This window comes from Brassica napus, chromosome C5 (assembly GCF_020379485.1).
Source record: "Brassica napus cultivar Da-Ae chromosome C5, Da-Ae, whole genome shotgun sequence".
Taxonomy (NCBI): domain Eukaryota; kingdom Viridiplantae; phylum Streptophyta; class Magnoliopsida; order Brassicales; family Brassicaceae; genus Brassica; species Brassica napus.
This window is the reverse complement of record NC_063448.1, coordinates 26392802-26407289: the sequence shown is the minus strand read 5'-3', so window position 1 is coordinate 26407289 and position 14488 is coordinate 26392802. Positions and strand designations below refer to the sequence as shown.

At 48.0% G+C, this 14488-nt stretch overlaps 2 protein-coding genes across 2 annotated transcripts; one reads left to right on the top strand and one right to left on the bottom strand.

Annotated features, from left to right (window-relative positions):
* Positions 1-2483: 2483 nt before the first annotated feature.
* Positions 2484-5006, bottom strand: LOC106384627. Its single transcript, XM_013824566.1, has one exon. The coding sequence runs from the start codon at positions 5004-5006 to the stop codon at positions 2484-2486; it is 2523 nt and encodes an 840-aa protein (XP_013680020.1).
* Positions 5007-12304: 7298 nt separating this feature from the next.
* LOC125587173 lies at positions 12305-13079 on the top strand. Its single transcript, XM_048757352.1, has 2 exons — positions 12305-12761; positions 12877-13079. The coding sequence occupies exons 1-2, from the start codon at positions 12305-12307 to the stop codon at positions 13077-13079; spliced, it is 660 nt and encodes a 219-aa protein (XP_048613309.1).
* Positions 13080-14488: the final 1409 nt, after the last annotated feature.

Below are 14488 nucleotides of genomic sequence, written 5' to 3'. Positions count from 1 at the left end.
CTCTTTTCTTCAAACTACCTATCAAGAATGTCTTCCTCCCCAAGTGAAAAGAAAAGCTCTGACGTCGAGATGGGTGAGGCCAACTCGGCACTTCCGACTCCGGCCATGCATGAAGCTACTCCAACCTTCGTCGCCGGGTTTCTTTCTTTCAAAGAGAGACTGTCCAGACGCAGTTGCAAAAAGGAAGGGGGTCGGATTCAGCCTGAGGTGCCAGCTATCCTTTCTTCTCCTGCGATGTCGACCTCGGCTGGAGGAAAGAAGTCCCCTGGTGATGCCACGCCCCTCGCAGAATCGGCCATGGTTCCTGTTCAAGTTCCGGAGGTTTTGACTCAACCCTCGGGCTCTTCGACCACACCAGTCCCAGCTCCTAAGGAGGAGAAGGCGACGGAGTTGATGCCTCCACCTTTGGATAGGAAGGAGATCGTCCTAGGGCTTCCCGCGTCCAGTGCAGCTCCTTTGACCAAAAGTCGCAAGAGGACTGGCGCTGCGACCGAGACCGTCAAGAAGAGGAGATGTACCGCTGGCGCGGAAGGGTAGCCCTCGGGACCTTTGTCGCAACATCGTGCGAAGGTTTGTTTTGACTATTTTCAGCATAAGCCACCTTGTTCTACGATTATCCTGACCCTTATTTCATGTATAGTTTGTATCCCTGATTGACAGGATGCTCAGCGACTGCGGATCAGAGATAGAGCGTTCGACAAGGGGCCTGGCTGAATCGCGAGACGCATTGAAACAAGCTGAGGCCACGTTGAAATCTATTGAAGCTGCTCGTGCTGCTGAGCTCTCTCAACTGGAGGTTCGGGTCAGAGATCTCGAGCGGGACCTCGGAAAGTCGGCGAGCGCATTGTTCAAGCTGAAGAAAGAGAAGAAGAGAAAGGCTTCCGAAGTCCGTCGTCTCCAGCGTGAAATTCAGAACCGAGAATAGTCGAGGACTGTTGTTTCGAGGGATGATTTTCACGCTCGCCTGATGAGGATGGCTGTTCTGTTTGATTCCCTCATGGCAGTCCGTGAGAAGGACCTGGCTCTGGCGAGCGTCAAGGGAAGCCTGAACGAGATCCACCTGCTCGAAGGCGACATGGCTCCGACTCTGGACTCCGAAGAAGCTAGGCTGTTGTCTCGCAAGGAGGAGTTGAAGGCTTCCGACGGGGACTTCAACTCGATCCTCTCTCAGCGGCAGTTTGAGTGCACCCTCACGCTGTGTTCGGGAGAGACCGAGGGGCAAGGCCCCGTGGCTGAAGAAGGTAGAGATGTTGCAAGCGGGAGAGGAAACAACGAAGCGGCCGAGGGAGGCGATGGCTGTGAGGTTGAGGATGAAGGTGGTGATCCTTTCGGGGATTTTTTTTATTTTTTGTTTTGGCCTGTTTGTGAGGCCACAGTTTGCATGTTTCGGGACTGGCCGTTGGTGGCTTTGAATCCCTGCCTTGTTAGGGCTTTTTGTATAATGCTTGGCTCAATCTATAAAACATTTTCGGCTTATTATAAATCGAGAGAACTCCAGGTTTTTCGAAGTTAGAGGGCGAAGGAGTGAGTTGTCGTCTCGTTCCTTGCCCCCGGACGATCACCGTATCCATATTCTGTTGAGCGCGCAGCTTTTGCTTTGTGCGAGGACTCGTGAAAACATATAGACTTAAGTGAAGAGACAAGTTTTGGGATCTCATATCGGGATGTCGATATTATGCCTTTGAGATGTCAGGATCCAGCAAGACTGGGTTTAGGGATAGACCTAGGTTTACTTTCCGACTAAGGCTATGCGATGACAAGTCGGCTTTCGTTTTGCCTGTTTGCGATTTCTACCTGATTCGTACCGATATAAAGTCCGCGAAGTGTTATCGGCCTATATGACTTGTCTAGGCATGAATCGAGCTACTTCCAAAGGCCGTTTGCAGGTGCTGGCCAAAATTTTGGATTTTCTTGTATAGCGCGCTATGGTATCCTTGTCGGATGTAAGAGAGCCTATCCTTTCGAGGGTGGCTAGTGTCTGTTTAGGACGTTAGGGTTCGTTTGTTGTGATCAGCAACAAAGAAGTGATGCCATTTTAAAGGCATTTTACCGTTGGAGGTATGTTGATTTTGGAAACAAGAGTGCTGTTTCCATAAGTGTTGGAAAGACCGTAACTTCAAGCGTGTTGCGATGTCTCACAGTGCCAGAAGTTAATCTTTTTTGTTTTGAGCCGCGTTTTTCTTGCAGGCCTTTTACCAAGGATGCTTTTTTTATGAGCATTCGTGGGTTTGTTGGTTTTAGCGTGATAGCTGATTTAGGGGTTCTGGGCGAGTTCTGGACCACCGTTCTAGCCGTTTGTCGGATAGTGGGCTTAGCGATTGTAGCGTCGCGTTTTTTTGTGGGAGTATAGGAGTATACGTACCCATTCCCCCCTCCCCCTCTTTTTTAAGATGGGGGGATAGCTGAACTCGCTGGGCGAGCTGCCTACGTACCCTTTTTTCGGGGATCAAGCCATCTCGTAGTTCTTTGGATCCTCTTTACGATTAGTGGTAGTATTTCTTAAGATGCATCGCGTTCCAGGCTCTTTGGATCTTGACGTCCTGCATGTTTGCGATTTGGTATGATCCTGGTCGGACTACATTTATGACCTTGTATGGACCTTCCCAGTTTGCTACCAGTTTTCCAGCGTTACGTTCGGCAGTGTTTTGGAAGACTTTGCGAAGGACCAGGTCACCTTCTTTGAACCTGCGATGGCGAACGTTTGAATTGTAGTATTTTGCGGCGGCGTGCTGGTAATTTTGGATTCGTATGAGAGCTTGATCTTGCCGCTCGTTAATAAGATCGAGTTCGTCCAGCAGCATCGCGCTATTAAGATCTTCTCGTTCGGGGAGGAATCTTCTTCGTACTCTGGGAAATTCTACTTCCGCGGGAATCATACATTCCGTTCCGTAAACAAGGGCGAATGGGGTTTCACCCGTAGCCCGTCTCGGGGTCGTACGATGCGACCAAAGAACTCCTTCGGGCTCTTCTGCCCGTCGCCCCTTTTTGGCTTCTAAGTGCTTTTTTAACCCGTCGAGGACGGTTTTGTTGATGGTATCTGCCTGGCCATTGCACTGCGGATATCTGGGAGTCGACTTGGTCAGTCGTATCTTCCACTTCTCGCAGAATGCTTCGAATCGGGTAGAGATGAACTGAGATCCGTTTTCTGTCACGATTTCGTAAGGGACCCCGTGTCTGGTAATGTTGTTCTTCCATACGAAGTTCTCGACTTGTACGTCTTTGATACTTGCATAGGAATCTGCCTCTACCCTCTTTGAGAAGAAATCCGTGAGGACGAGGAGGAAGCGTTTCTGCTTCGAGTCATGTAATGGCCCGACGATATCCATGGACCATCGCATGAAGGGATACGGAGACGAGATGGACGAGAGGACTTCCGCGGGTTGATGGATCGTCGGCGCGTGCCTTTGGCATTTTTCGCACTTCCGTGCGAACTTCTCGCAGTCTTTGATCATAGTTGGCCAGTAATAACCACGACGTTTTTTTTTTACGGCGAGAGATCTTCCGCCGGAGTGGTTCCCACATGATCCGGAATGAACCTCATCCATTACTCTTCTTGCTTTTTCGCCTTCGGCGCAGGTCATGAGTGGGCCGGAGAATCTCCATTTGTAGATTTCTCCTTCTACCGTTACATATCGCGCGGCATGGGTCTTGATTTTGCGGGCCGCCCATTTCTCAGTGGGAAGCGTTCCGTTGATTATGTATGCTCGTATTGGCTCTAGCCATGGGCTGTCGCAGCCGTATTCCGACTGATCCACGTTTTCTTCTGGTGGGTCTTCGACTTCCTCCGCATTTTTGATTTGTGCTCGAATCAGATTGGCGCCCACTGGTGGTCCGATGCTTGGGTGTTCGATGAACTCGACGGGGATTACTCGTCTTAGTCCAGAATCCGAACTTGATGCGAGTGCGGCAAAGGCATCCACCTGAGTGTTTTCCGAGCGAGGAATCCTAGTGAGGGCGAAGTGGTTGATGTCTCGGGAGAGGTCTTGGATGAGTTTTAGATATGCATCCATTCTTTCGTCCCTTGCTTCGTATTCGCTGTACTGATTTGCGACTAACTGAGAGTCATAGTAAGCGTGAATGTTGCGGATCTTAAGCCCATGGGCTAATCGTAATCCTGCGACGAGTGCTTCATATTCGGCCTTGTTGTTCGACGCATGGAATTCCAATCGGAACGACTGTTCCAAGAGTTTGCCGGTCGGAAACGTGAGCCGGATTCCGATCACGGATCCTTGTTTGGACGATGATCCGTCGACGTGAAGGATCCAGGTTGAGTCCGGTTCCGTTTTTGTCATATCCCCCGTGGGCAATTCTACCAAGAAGTCCGCTAGTACTTGAGATTTTTTGAAGGTTCCTGGGCGGTACTCCACGTCGTACTCGCTTAGTTCGTTTGCCCATTTTGCGAGTAGTCCTGACTGACTCGGACTGTGCAAGATCATTCGCAGGGGGAAGGTGGTGAGGATTATTATGGTATACGACTGAAAGTACGGCCGGAGTTTCCTTGCCGATGTCACAACAGTGAACGCTAGTTTCTCCATCAGGGGATACCGGGTCTCAGCGTCCAGTAACGTTTTGCTTATGTAGAAGATTGGTTTTTGCTCACCGCGTTCCTCTCTAATCAAAATGCCGCTTACCGCTGTTGTGGAGACTGTGATGTACAGGAACAAGGTTCTCCCTCCACTGGTTTTTGCGAGGACGGGAGGAGTGGCCAGGTAACGTTTTAGCTGTTGGAAAGCTTTCTCACATTCCTCCGACCATTCGAACTTCTTATTCCCTTTCAGCGTGTCGTAGAAAGGAAGACACTTATCCGTCGAGCGCGAGATGAAATGGTTTAAGGCTGCGACTCTTCCGGTTAGCCTTTGGACTTCCCGTTTCGTCTTTGGCGAGACCATCTCTATTAACGCGTTTATCTGCTTAGGATTGGCTTCGATCCCATGACACGTGACTAGGTACCCGAGAAATTCTCCTGATGCCACCGCGAATCTACACTTTGCAGGGTTCAGTTTCATGTTGTGGGCGTTAAGTCTTGCAAAGCTGTTCGAATCTACACTCCAAATGGGAGACGTGGTCGTGCTCGTCAAGAGACTTTACGAGCATGTCATCGATGTATACCTCCACAGTCTTGCCAAGCTGTTCGGAGAAAATTCGATTGACGAGTCGCTGGTAAGTGGCGCCTGCATTCTTGAGACCGAAAGGCATTACTTTGTAGCAATATGTTCCCCGATCGGTGATGAACGTAGTTTTCTCACAATCGTCGGGATTCATCATGATCTGATTGTACCCGGAGAAGGCATCCATAAATGATAAGAGTTTGTTCCCTTCTGTTGCTTCGACCAGTCGGTCGATGTGCGGGAGTGGGAAGCAATCCTTTGGACATGCCTTGTTGAGATCGGCGAAATTGACGCATACTCGCCATTTGCCGTTTTTCTTTTTGACCACGACCGGGTTAGCGAGCCAGTCTGGATACCTAACTTCTGTTATTGATCCGACCTTCAGGAGTCTTTCGATTTCCTCATTTACCGCGGTGGCACGCTCCGGTCCTAGCTTCCGCCTTTTTTGTTTGACGGGTTTGTAGGTCGGATCGATGTTAAGCTCATGACACGTTATGCCGATATCGATCCCTGGCATATCTTCCGCGGCCCAAGCGAATGCATTGAGGTTCTTTTTGAGACAGGTGATGAGCTCTGTCTTTAGTGGCTCGCGGAGGTTGGCTCCAATCTCGATGCATCGTTCCAGAGAGGATTCATCGAGGCAGATCGAAATTACCGGTTCGCATGTCGGTTCGCGCTTCCCTTCTAGGGCTTCGGCCCTTTGAGATTGCCAGAAGACTTCCAAGTTTCATTCCGGGGCGTTCTCATCAAGAGTCAGCTTTCTTTTCTTTATATGGGAAGCTTCGATCGCAAAGTTCTTTCTTTTTAACTCGGCGATGTAACATACTTGCGACATCCTGCGGGCTCCTTTTATAGTTTCAACTCCACGAGGGGTTGGAAACTTAAGGCACAGATGGAATGTCGAAGGGATCGCTTGCATGTAATTCAGCCATGGAGTACCGACAATCGCGTTGTACGATGTTGGGCGGTCGATGACTAAGAATTCCGTGACTTTGATGACGCTCCCGGCTTTAACAACGAGTTGGATTGAGCCAAGAGTCATAGTAGCATCTCCCGAGAGTCCGAATATCGGGTTGGGTCCTTCCGTAACGGCGCACAGATCGATCTCCATTCTTTCGAGGGTGCTTTTGTAGATAATATTGGCCGAGCATCCGGTGTCGACCAACACTCTCGCTACGTCGATGTCCTGGATCGTCAGCTCGATGACAAGGATATCGTTGTGGGGTTTAGCCTGATCGGCCGTTGCCCGGTCCTTGAAAGAAACGACATCGTTAGCTGCTGGAGCGGACATCTTGTGTCTTTTATCGTTTAGTGATTTTTGAGTTAGAGAATTCGTCCTTCCCCCTCCTTCTAGCGCCAAACTGTGGGAACCAAAATTCACACCGTCGATTATAATAAAAAATAATGGAGGAAAACCGAGTAAACCCGTTTTTCCTTGAAGGTCTGAATTCTCTCCGTAATCACTTTAGAACGATAAAAAGATAGATAATCGCTCAGAGGCGTTTTATTGAATAGTATGAATACAAAATTTCTCCGAGAGGAGTAGAGATATGCTAACTATCGGAACAACAGGACAAGAGGTGGCCAAGACGCCCTAAGCCTTGCCGTGCTAGTCTAACCACCTAAGCCCTATGTTCTCTAAGCTAGTAGGAGTTCTCTAAGTCTAAATTCTCGGATCCCCTTTTCTTCTGCTCCTGCTCTCCTTATATAGTCGCTCTAGGTTGGTGGCCCATCCTTCGCCTTCGGGCCCAAGTCAATCTCTTTTGGGAATACTCCATTTTTCGTCGATCTTGATAGTTATCCTCGAATCTTTACATTTATCTTTGGAAACTTAGCATTTATCGTATTTCTGCGAGTTAGGACCAACCGTCATAACTTTTATGGGCTCGAATCCCTTCTGAGAGCGTAGATGGGCTTCTGGACCAGTTTGGATCCTTGCGGACCGTTCTTAGGCCTTTTGGCGTTTATACGATTTCTCGGTTTTAGTCATAAAACTTCGAGAATAACTTTAATCAAAACGAAACGAGAAGTATATGGTCCCGGATGTCGGATATCACAGCTATACGGAAGATACGGGAGTCGAAGTAAGTCGGACAGGCCGGGATCAGGTCGAGCTCGCCGAGTGATCCGACTCGCGTGACGGCCGAACTCGCCGGCGCGCACAACCACACGATGGTTCAGCTCGCTGGCAAGCTGACCGGCGCGATGGTTGAGCTCGCCGGGCGAGTACAACCACACGACGGTTCAGCTTGCCGGCGAGCTGACCGGCATGATGGTTGAGCTTGCCGGGCGAGTATAACCACACTTCGGTTCAGCTCGCCGGCGAGCTGACCGACGTGATGGTTGAGCTCGTCGGCGAGCTGACCTGTGTGATGGTTCAGCTCTCCGGCGAGTGGCTTTTGTGTGGGATTCGCTCGTTCGTTCACTTCCGATCTTCCTTTCAGTGAATGTTTTGCGAGAAATCCGCGAATGGGAAATAATCATAGCCGTTTATTTCAAAATAACCATTTTTGACCCCAAAAATTGCTATAAGACCTTGGTCTTTCCCATCAGAGTGGCCTGATAGTAGGAACGGGAATATTCCTGATCCCCTCTGATCGCCTTATTGCCCCCAGGGTGTAGGAAATTTCACCATTTGGTGAAGAGTAGAGGGGACGGCCCCCATTCTGTGGATCCAGGGCCGTCCTAAGACATGTGCACTCAAGTCAACCGGAGTTGCTCATTCTCAGCAGGCATCCCTTAGGTAGAACATCGCTCCAGTAATCTCGCTATCCCGGGTTCCACTCAGGCCGGAACCGTACTCTAAACGCGGGGGATGATCAGTTTCCCCTGCATCAGACCGGAGTCTGGTACTATTTGGACCGCTGATTCTCGTCGAGGACAGGGAGCACTAGCCTTCTGATGATGTCTTTGGAGACGGTGGAGCCTAGAGCTCTAGTGTGCAGAGGATAGACCGGGGAGCTAGGACCCGTACTGTTCGATGATACTGGATGCTCTTTTGATTCCTCCAAAAAGCGAGCACTTTCCTTTTTTGTGGGAAGTATTTTCCCTTTTTCTTCAGAGATTGGGTTTTCTTTTCATCGTTCACTCTTTAAATCAAGGATTCTTTGGGATATTTGGAAACATCCCTATTTCCTTTTCTGATCCCGCGGAAAAGGGAACGACCCGGATATAAATATTGATTCACGATAGTTCCTAGCTGGGGGATCTGGCTAACATAAGGAGGAAGTACTTGATCCATCCTTCAGTGGGGATGAGGAGTCCAACCGAGTTCGAACACGCTCCGAATGGCGGAGCGGGTGAGGTGGCTGTCTATGAAGCGTACCTGGAAGCAGGCTTCCGGGGTGATATTCCTTCTCTGATAGGCGAAGTGTCATCCTTCTTTGGTTTCAGTCCTTCTCAACTTACTCCCCTAACCTGGAGGACTTTAATGGCTCTCCAAGTACTCAGAGAACTCCATGGATTTTCCATCGGGGTGCAAGAGATATTATACTCTTATTACTTTTCTCTTTTGGCAAACAAAGATGGGTTCTACCATCTTCGATCTTGTGATGGCGCCCCTTTGGTCAAGGAACCTTCGAGGGGTGTCAGAGGGAATTGTCCCTTCGGGGATGGTTGGAACAGTCGGTATGTGTTCGTGAATATTCCTGAGCCAATGGGTTACCCTACGTCTTGGGGTACCGTGGGTGAGCTTTTCTTCTGAGTTTTGAATTTTACCATCCTTTTGGGGGCCTGATCCTGACATTTTAGTTCTTGCTTTGTCAGATGTATCTTGCCCGGTTTCCTTTGCTGGAGAAGCGGTGGCGAAGCTCGTAATGGGAATTCCCAGGCGATTCCGCTGGGTGACTTTCCTGGTAAACATGGAGGCCCTGCGTCATAGCCGTGTTTGGGATAAGCCTTTCTTGTCCATCTGATAGGACTCTGTCTTATTTTGCTTCTCATGTATGTATACACTCTTTGCTCTAGGGAACGCTGTGAGGTTTCCGGTATCGGTTATTTATGACGAGTATCAGAAGGTTAAAACGCGTGTGGGAATCAAAATTCACACTGTCGATTTCCGTTTAAATTAGGAAAGTTAGGAAAACTCTAATTTCCCAGAGGTCCCGGATATCTGCTAAACCACACGCCAAGCAATCGGAACACGAAATAAAGACGAGAAAAATAAGAAATCCAAAAGAGAGCAAAATAGATCTTATTCCGAATCCGCATTTGAGCGTTACAACAAGGTAAGAGCCTGGGCTACGAGAGCTGTCGGCGAGATTGCTAGTTCTAAAACCCTAAGACTGCAAGACCTAATTGAGTCGCACCTCGAATAACAAAAACGGAAAGTTGCATAAAATGCTCTAAGTGCTAAATTTGATGTCTCTCCCATCCCCTTTTGTCTCTCACCTAGGACTCCTTATATACTTGCTCCTAGGTCGGTTTGCGCCTTTCCCCTTCTGCCCTTAAGCCTTCATAGCTCAAAAATGGAGATATTCCAATTTTCCTGATCCTCGTGATTATCTTCGTAAACTTCACATTTATCCGCGGAAACTTGACGTTTATCTTGCCTTATGAACCAAGCATAAACCGTCATAAGGGTTATGGGTATTCGGTTAAGAAATCATAAGTGGGCTTCGAGTTGCGTTTTAGGCCTCTTTGGGCCGTCTTTGACTCGAAACGTTTATTACGGTTTCTTTGATAAAAACAAACTTCCCGCGGTTTTTATCATAAAGTTTGAATGATGACTTTGAGTTGAAGAAAACAAACTTCGGATCGTCAGCTCAATAACAAGGAGATCGTTTCGTGGTTTGGCTCGATCGACCGTTGCTCCCCCCTTGAACGAGATGACGTTCGCGCACGTCGAGTCTTGCATATTGTTCCAGATCGTTGAGTGGCTTTTGCGGGTTAGATTGATCCGTATAGCCCCCTCCTTCTAGCGCCAAACTGTGGGAACCAAAATTCGCACTGTTGATTTTCGTTTAAATTAGGAAACTAGGAAAACCCTAATTTCCCAGAGGTCCCGGAGATCTGTTAATACCACACGCTAAGCAATCAAAACACGAGATATCAACGACAAAGTACAAAAATCGTAAAAAGAGAGCAAAATAGATCTTATTCCGAATCCGTGTTTGAGCGTTACAACAAGGTATAAGCCTAGGCTCGAGAGCTGTCGGCGAGATTCCTAGTTCTGGCAACCCTAAGACGGCTAAACCTAATTGAGTCGCAGCTCGAAATTACAAAAACGGAAATATGCCTAAATCGCTCTAAGTGCTAAGTTTGCTCCGAAAAAAGTCTCATTTCATGCCTCTCGCCTAGGACTCCTTATATACTGGCTCCTAGGTCGGTTTACGCTTTTCCTCTTCTGCCCTTAAGCCGTCATAGCATAAAAATGGAGATATTCCATTTTTTCCGATCTTCGTAATTATCTTCAAAATTTCGTATTTATCCGCGGAAACTTGACATTTATCTTTCCTTGCGAACCAAGGGACATATTCTAAATTCATTTTATTTCATTCAGCAATCTTTTAAACAATCCTCAGGTTTTCAATCATATCACAACATCACAACCAGTCAACAACACAAGCTCATTATCAAGATGGTTTATAGAATCGCTTACAACAAGGAACCATGTTTATTCCTTTTGCATTTCGTGAAACCGGCCATGACTTTTGTTGGATCTGAGAGTCTGGATCATCACCCACCTCCTTCTCCTTCAGTTCATGGCCACCATCTTGTATCTCATGCTCAAAGGCCCCTCCTTGTTTCATGTCTTCTAGGCGCCCTCTTCTTGGACACCATTTTGAGACCGGATGAGAGAACACTTCTTGAACAAGGCGATTTGAAGCAGGATTGCCACGCCTCTCCATACACCTTTGCTTCCAAGGAGAATCACCATCAGGAACGGACAGTAGAGACAGAGAGACAAGGAGAACACTTCACGGCTTCACACTTCTTCTTCTTGAAGAATCTGAGCTCGGATGAACATGTCTTCTACGCTTTGGTTTGAGCTGAGATGGGAGCAAGTGCTTTGCGGAAGTTACATCTCAGGTTCTGATGAACCTGGCTCTGATACCATATGAGATTTGTAGAGTTCTCTTCTCTGGTTGTATGTGTGTGTGTATAACCTCCAATGGAGAAAGATGAGAGCTTGTTCTAGGTGATTTAGAAAGAGAGATTGATGAGAGTGTTTATGAGAGAATAAGAGACTTAGGAACAGAGATTAAGAGACTGAGAGATTAGGAGAATAAGAGATTAGAGATTAGGGTTTCAGATTCAAGAACAAGTTTATCATTCATGAAGTGGAGAGGGGAACTCCCCCTTACTCCCTTAGGGTTACACGTCGCCACTACATAGCCTTTATATAGGCTTTACACTTTGCAATTACATAAACCCTTAATCTAATGGATAGAAATAACTTGAGATGAATGGATGGCTAGGATGGAGGGTGAGTTTGCAATCTGTGTGATGTCTTGTGATTGGATGATAGATGATGGTGTCTAATTGGTTAATTCAAATCTGGTCAAGGCAAGGGCTGGCTTCTGATTGGCTGCTTATAGGCTCCTATGAACCTTCCCATGTATCAGACCAGATACATGGTCCATGCTCCTTTAACTTTACAGCTCACTTCAGCTCATGACAGCCTGGCCTTATCCACAAACGTCCACAAGCTGCTACAGCTCAGGTCGCCTCTCTTCTTGCTGAACCGGCGCCCTATCTTTGCACTTCTTCACTTCGGGTTGATCCGGAACAAGTACGGTCGATGGTACAGACCACTTGTCCGTACCTCGCCCTATTTTCGCACCATCACCCAACTATCTCCAAATGGTGTCTAATTCCCTCCTGGACTTGACCCTATCTTTGCACCAGCTTCATAGTGTCTTAGACTCCTCTGAAGCCCTTCTATAACACTCCTGAAGCCTATCAGACAATCTCTGGAAGACTTGCCCTATTCTTACACATGACCCAAACTCAACTCAACTCCTCCTTTGGCTCCATTTCTTTCTTCAAGTTAACACTCCCTCTCAAGTTGGACTCTAGGCGATCCTAAGTCAAGCTTGGAACCTTGAAGAACTCCCTCATTAAAAACCTCACCAAGGAAAATCCTTTGGGACAAAACCTTGATGAGGGAAAAAGAGTAGACCCAACAAGGCCTAGGGATTGGCCAGTGAGCTCTTGCGCTCTCAAGGCCGGAGCTGATCAATGTTTTGAGGCAGATGGGCCAGCAGGTCAAGTGGACTCAGAAGATGAAAGCCCCCGACTCTTTCCGGAACCCTGGCTTCTGGTGCGACTTCCATCGAGACCACGGTCACAAAACAGAGGACTGCGTCGCACTAAAGATCGAGGTCAACGAGCTGCTTAGGAAAGGGTACCTCAGGGAGTTCCTTTCTGAGAAGGCCAAGAGCCATCTAAGCAAGGAGACAACGGGTAAGCCCACTGAAGCTGCTCCCGTCTCGCCACCGCAACAGGACCGAGTGATCCATATCATTTCGGAAATTAGCGGCATAAGTCATCCAGCTGCAAAGAAAAGCACTCGGAACGCCAAGCACGGCCTAGAGGCAGCCAAGCCAAAACGCCTGCTCCTAGATAAGCTTCACGGCCAAGGAGCAGGAGAAAGTCCTCACTCCTCTTCACGACGCCCTGGTTATCTTGCTCACTGTATCAAACTGTCTGGTAAAAAGGATACTAGTAGATAATGGAAGCTCCGGCAACATCATCTTCCAGGCCGCATACAAGGACCTTGGGCTGGAGGAAGGCGCTCTAACTTGGAGGGTAACCCCCCTTATAGGGTTCAGCGGGGAAGCCAAACAAACCGTCGGGGAGATAACCCTCCCCGTATACGCCGAAGGAATCAACATGTCAACCAAGTTCCTCGTGGTTGACTGCGACTCGTCTTACAACATGATTCTAGGACGGCCCTGGATTCACGGAATGGGGGCCGTCCCCTTGACTCTTCACCAAATGGTGAAATTTCCTACACTCTGGGCATAAAGGCGATCAGAGGAGACCAGGAATATTCCTGTTCCTGCTATCAGACCACTCTGAAGCGAAAGACCAAGGTCTTATAGCAGTTACAGAGCAAACCTCCGGCTAGTCACACCGAGGAACCGGAGGTAGAGGAAATGGACGAGGTTACAAGGTCCCATTAACCGAAGGAGATCAGACCTGACATCTCAAGATCGGCTCCAAGATAACCGAAGGATTGAGAAGAAGACTGATAGACTTCCTCAGGTCTAACTCCGACTACTTCGCTTGGTCCCACGCAGATATGTGTGGGAACCAAAATTCGCACTGTCGATTTCTGTTTATATTAGGAAACTAGGTAAACCCTAATTTCCCAGAGGTCCCGGAGATCTGGTAATACCACACGCTAAGCAATCAGAACACGAGATATCAATGACAAAGTACAAAAATCGTAAAAAGAGAGCAAAATAGATCTTATTCCGAATCCGTTTTTGAGCGTTACAACAAGGTATAAGCCTGGGCTCGAGAGCTGTCGGCGAGATTCCTAGTTCTAGCAACCCTAAGACGGCTAAACCTAATTGAGTAGCAGCTCGAAATAACAAAAACAGAAATATGCCTAAATCGCTCTAAGTGCTAAGTTTGCTCCAAAAAAGTCTCTGCCCATGCCTCTCGCCTAGGACTCCTTATATACTGGCTCCTAGGTCGGTTTACGCTTTTCCTCTTCTGCCCTTAACCCGTCATAGCATAAAAATGGAGATATTCCATTTTTTCCGATCTTCGTAATTATCTTCAAAAATTCGTATTTATCCGCGGAAACTTGACATTTATCTTTCCTTGCGAACCAAGCGTAAACCGTCATGCGGCTTACGGGCTGTTGGTTAAGAAATCGTAAGTTGGGCCTCGAGTCATGTCTTAGGTCCCTTTGGGCCGTCTTCTGACTCGAAGCGTTTATTATGGCTTCTTTCGATAAAGAACGAACTTTCTGCGGTTTTTTCCGTAAAGTTTGATCGATGAATTAGAATGGCGGGAAACATGAAATGGTTTCGCTACGGTCTTCGGGAGATAGCATCAAAGGGTAGACGAGAATGGATGGACTAATGTCGTATCGACGTTTCGGAAGAGCTCGGTCGCTACGTAGCGACCGAGCGGAACGGACGCTTGGCCCGAGCCTTGCTCGAGCTTGGCCCGAGCTTGGTTCGTCCGTGTTCTGATCGTCAGACTCGGACCTATCCGTAGCTGGTCTGGGTATGTTTTCAATGGCTTATGTTTGATCTAAATAGAATTCGAACGAAGCTTTATCTCGGGAACATACGCTGCGACGTTTTCTTGACCGAGCATGATTTGTTGCGGAAAGACATACTTGTATTATGCCGGGATTTGGACGTTAACTTCGTCGTAACCGTTTTCGACCCCAACAATATGCCTGGGATCGATCC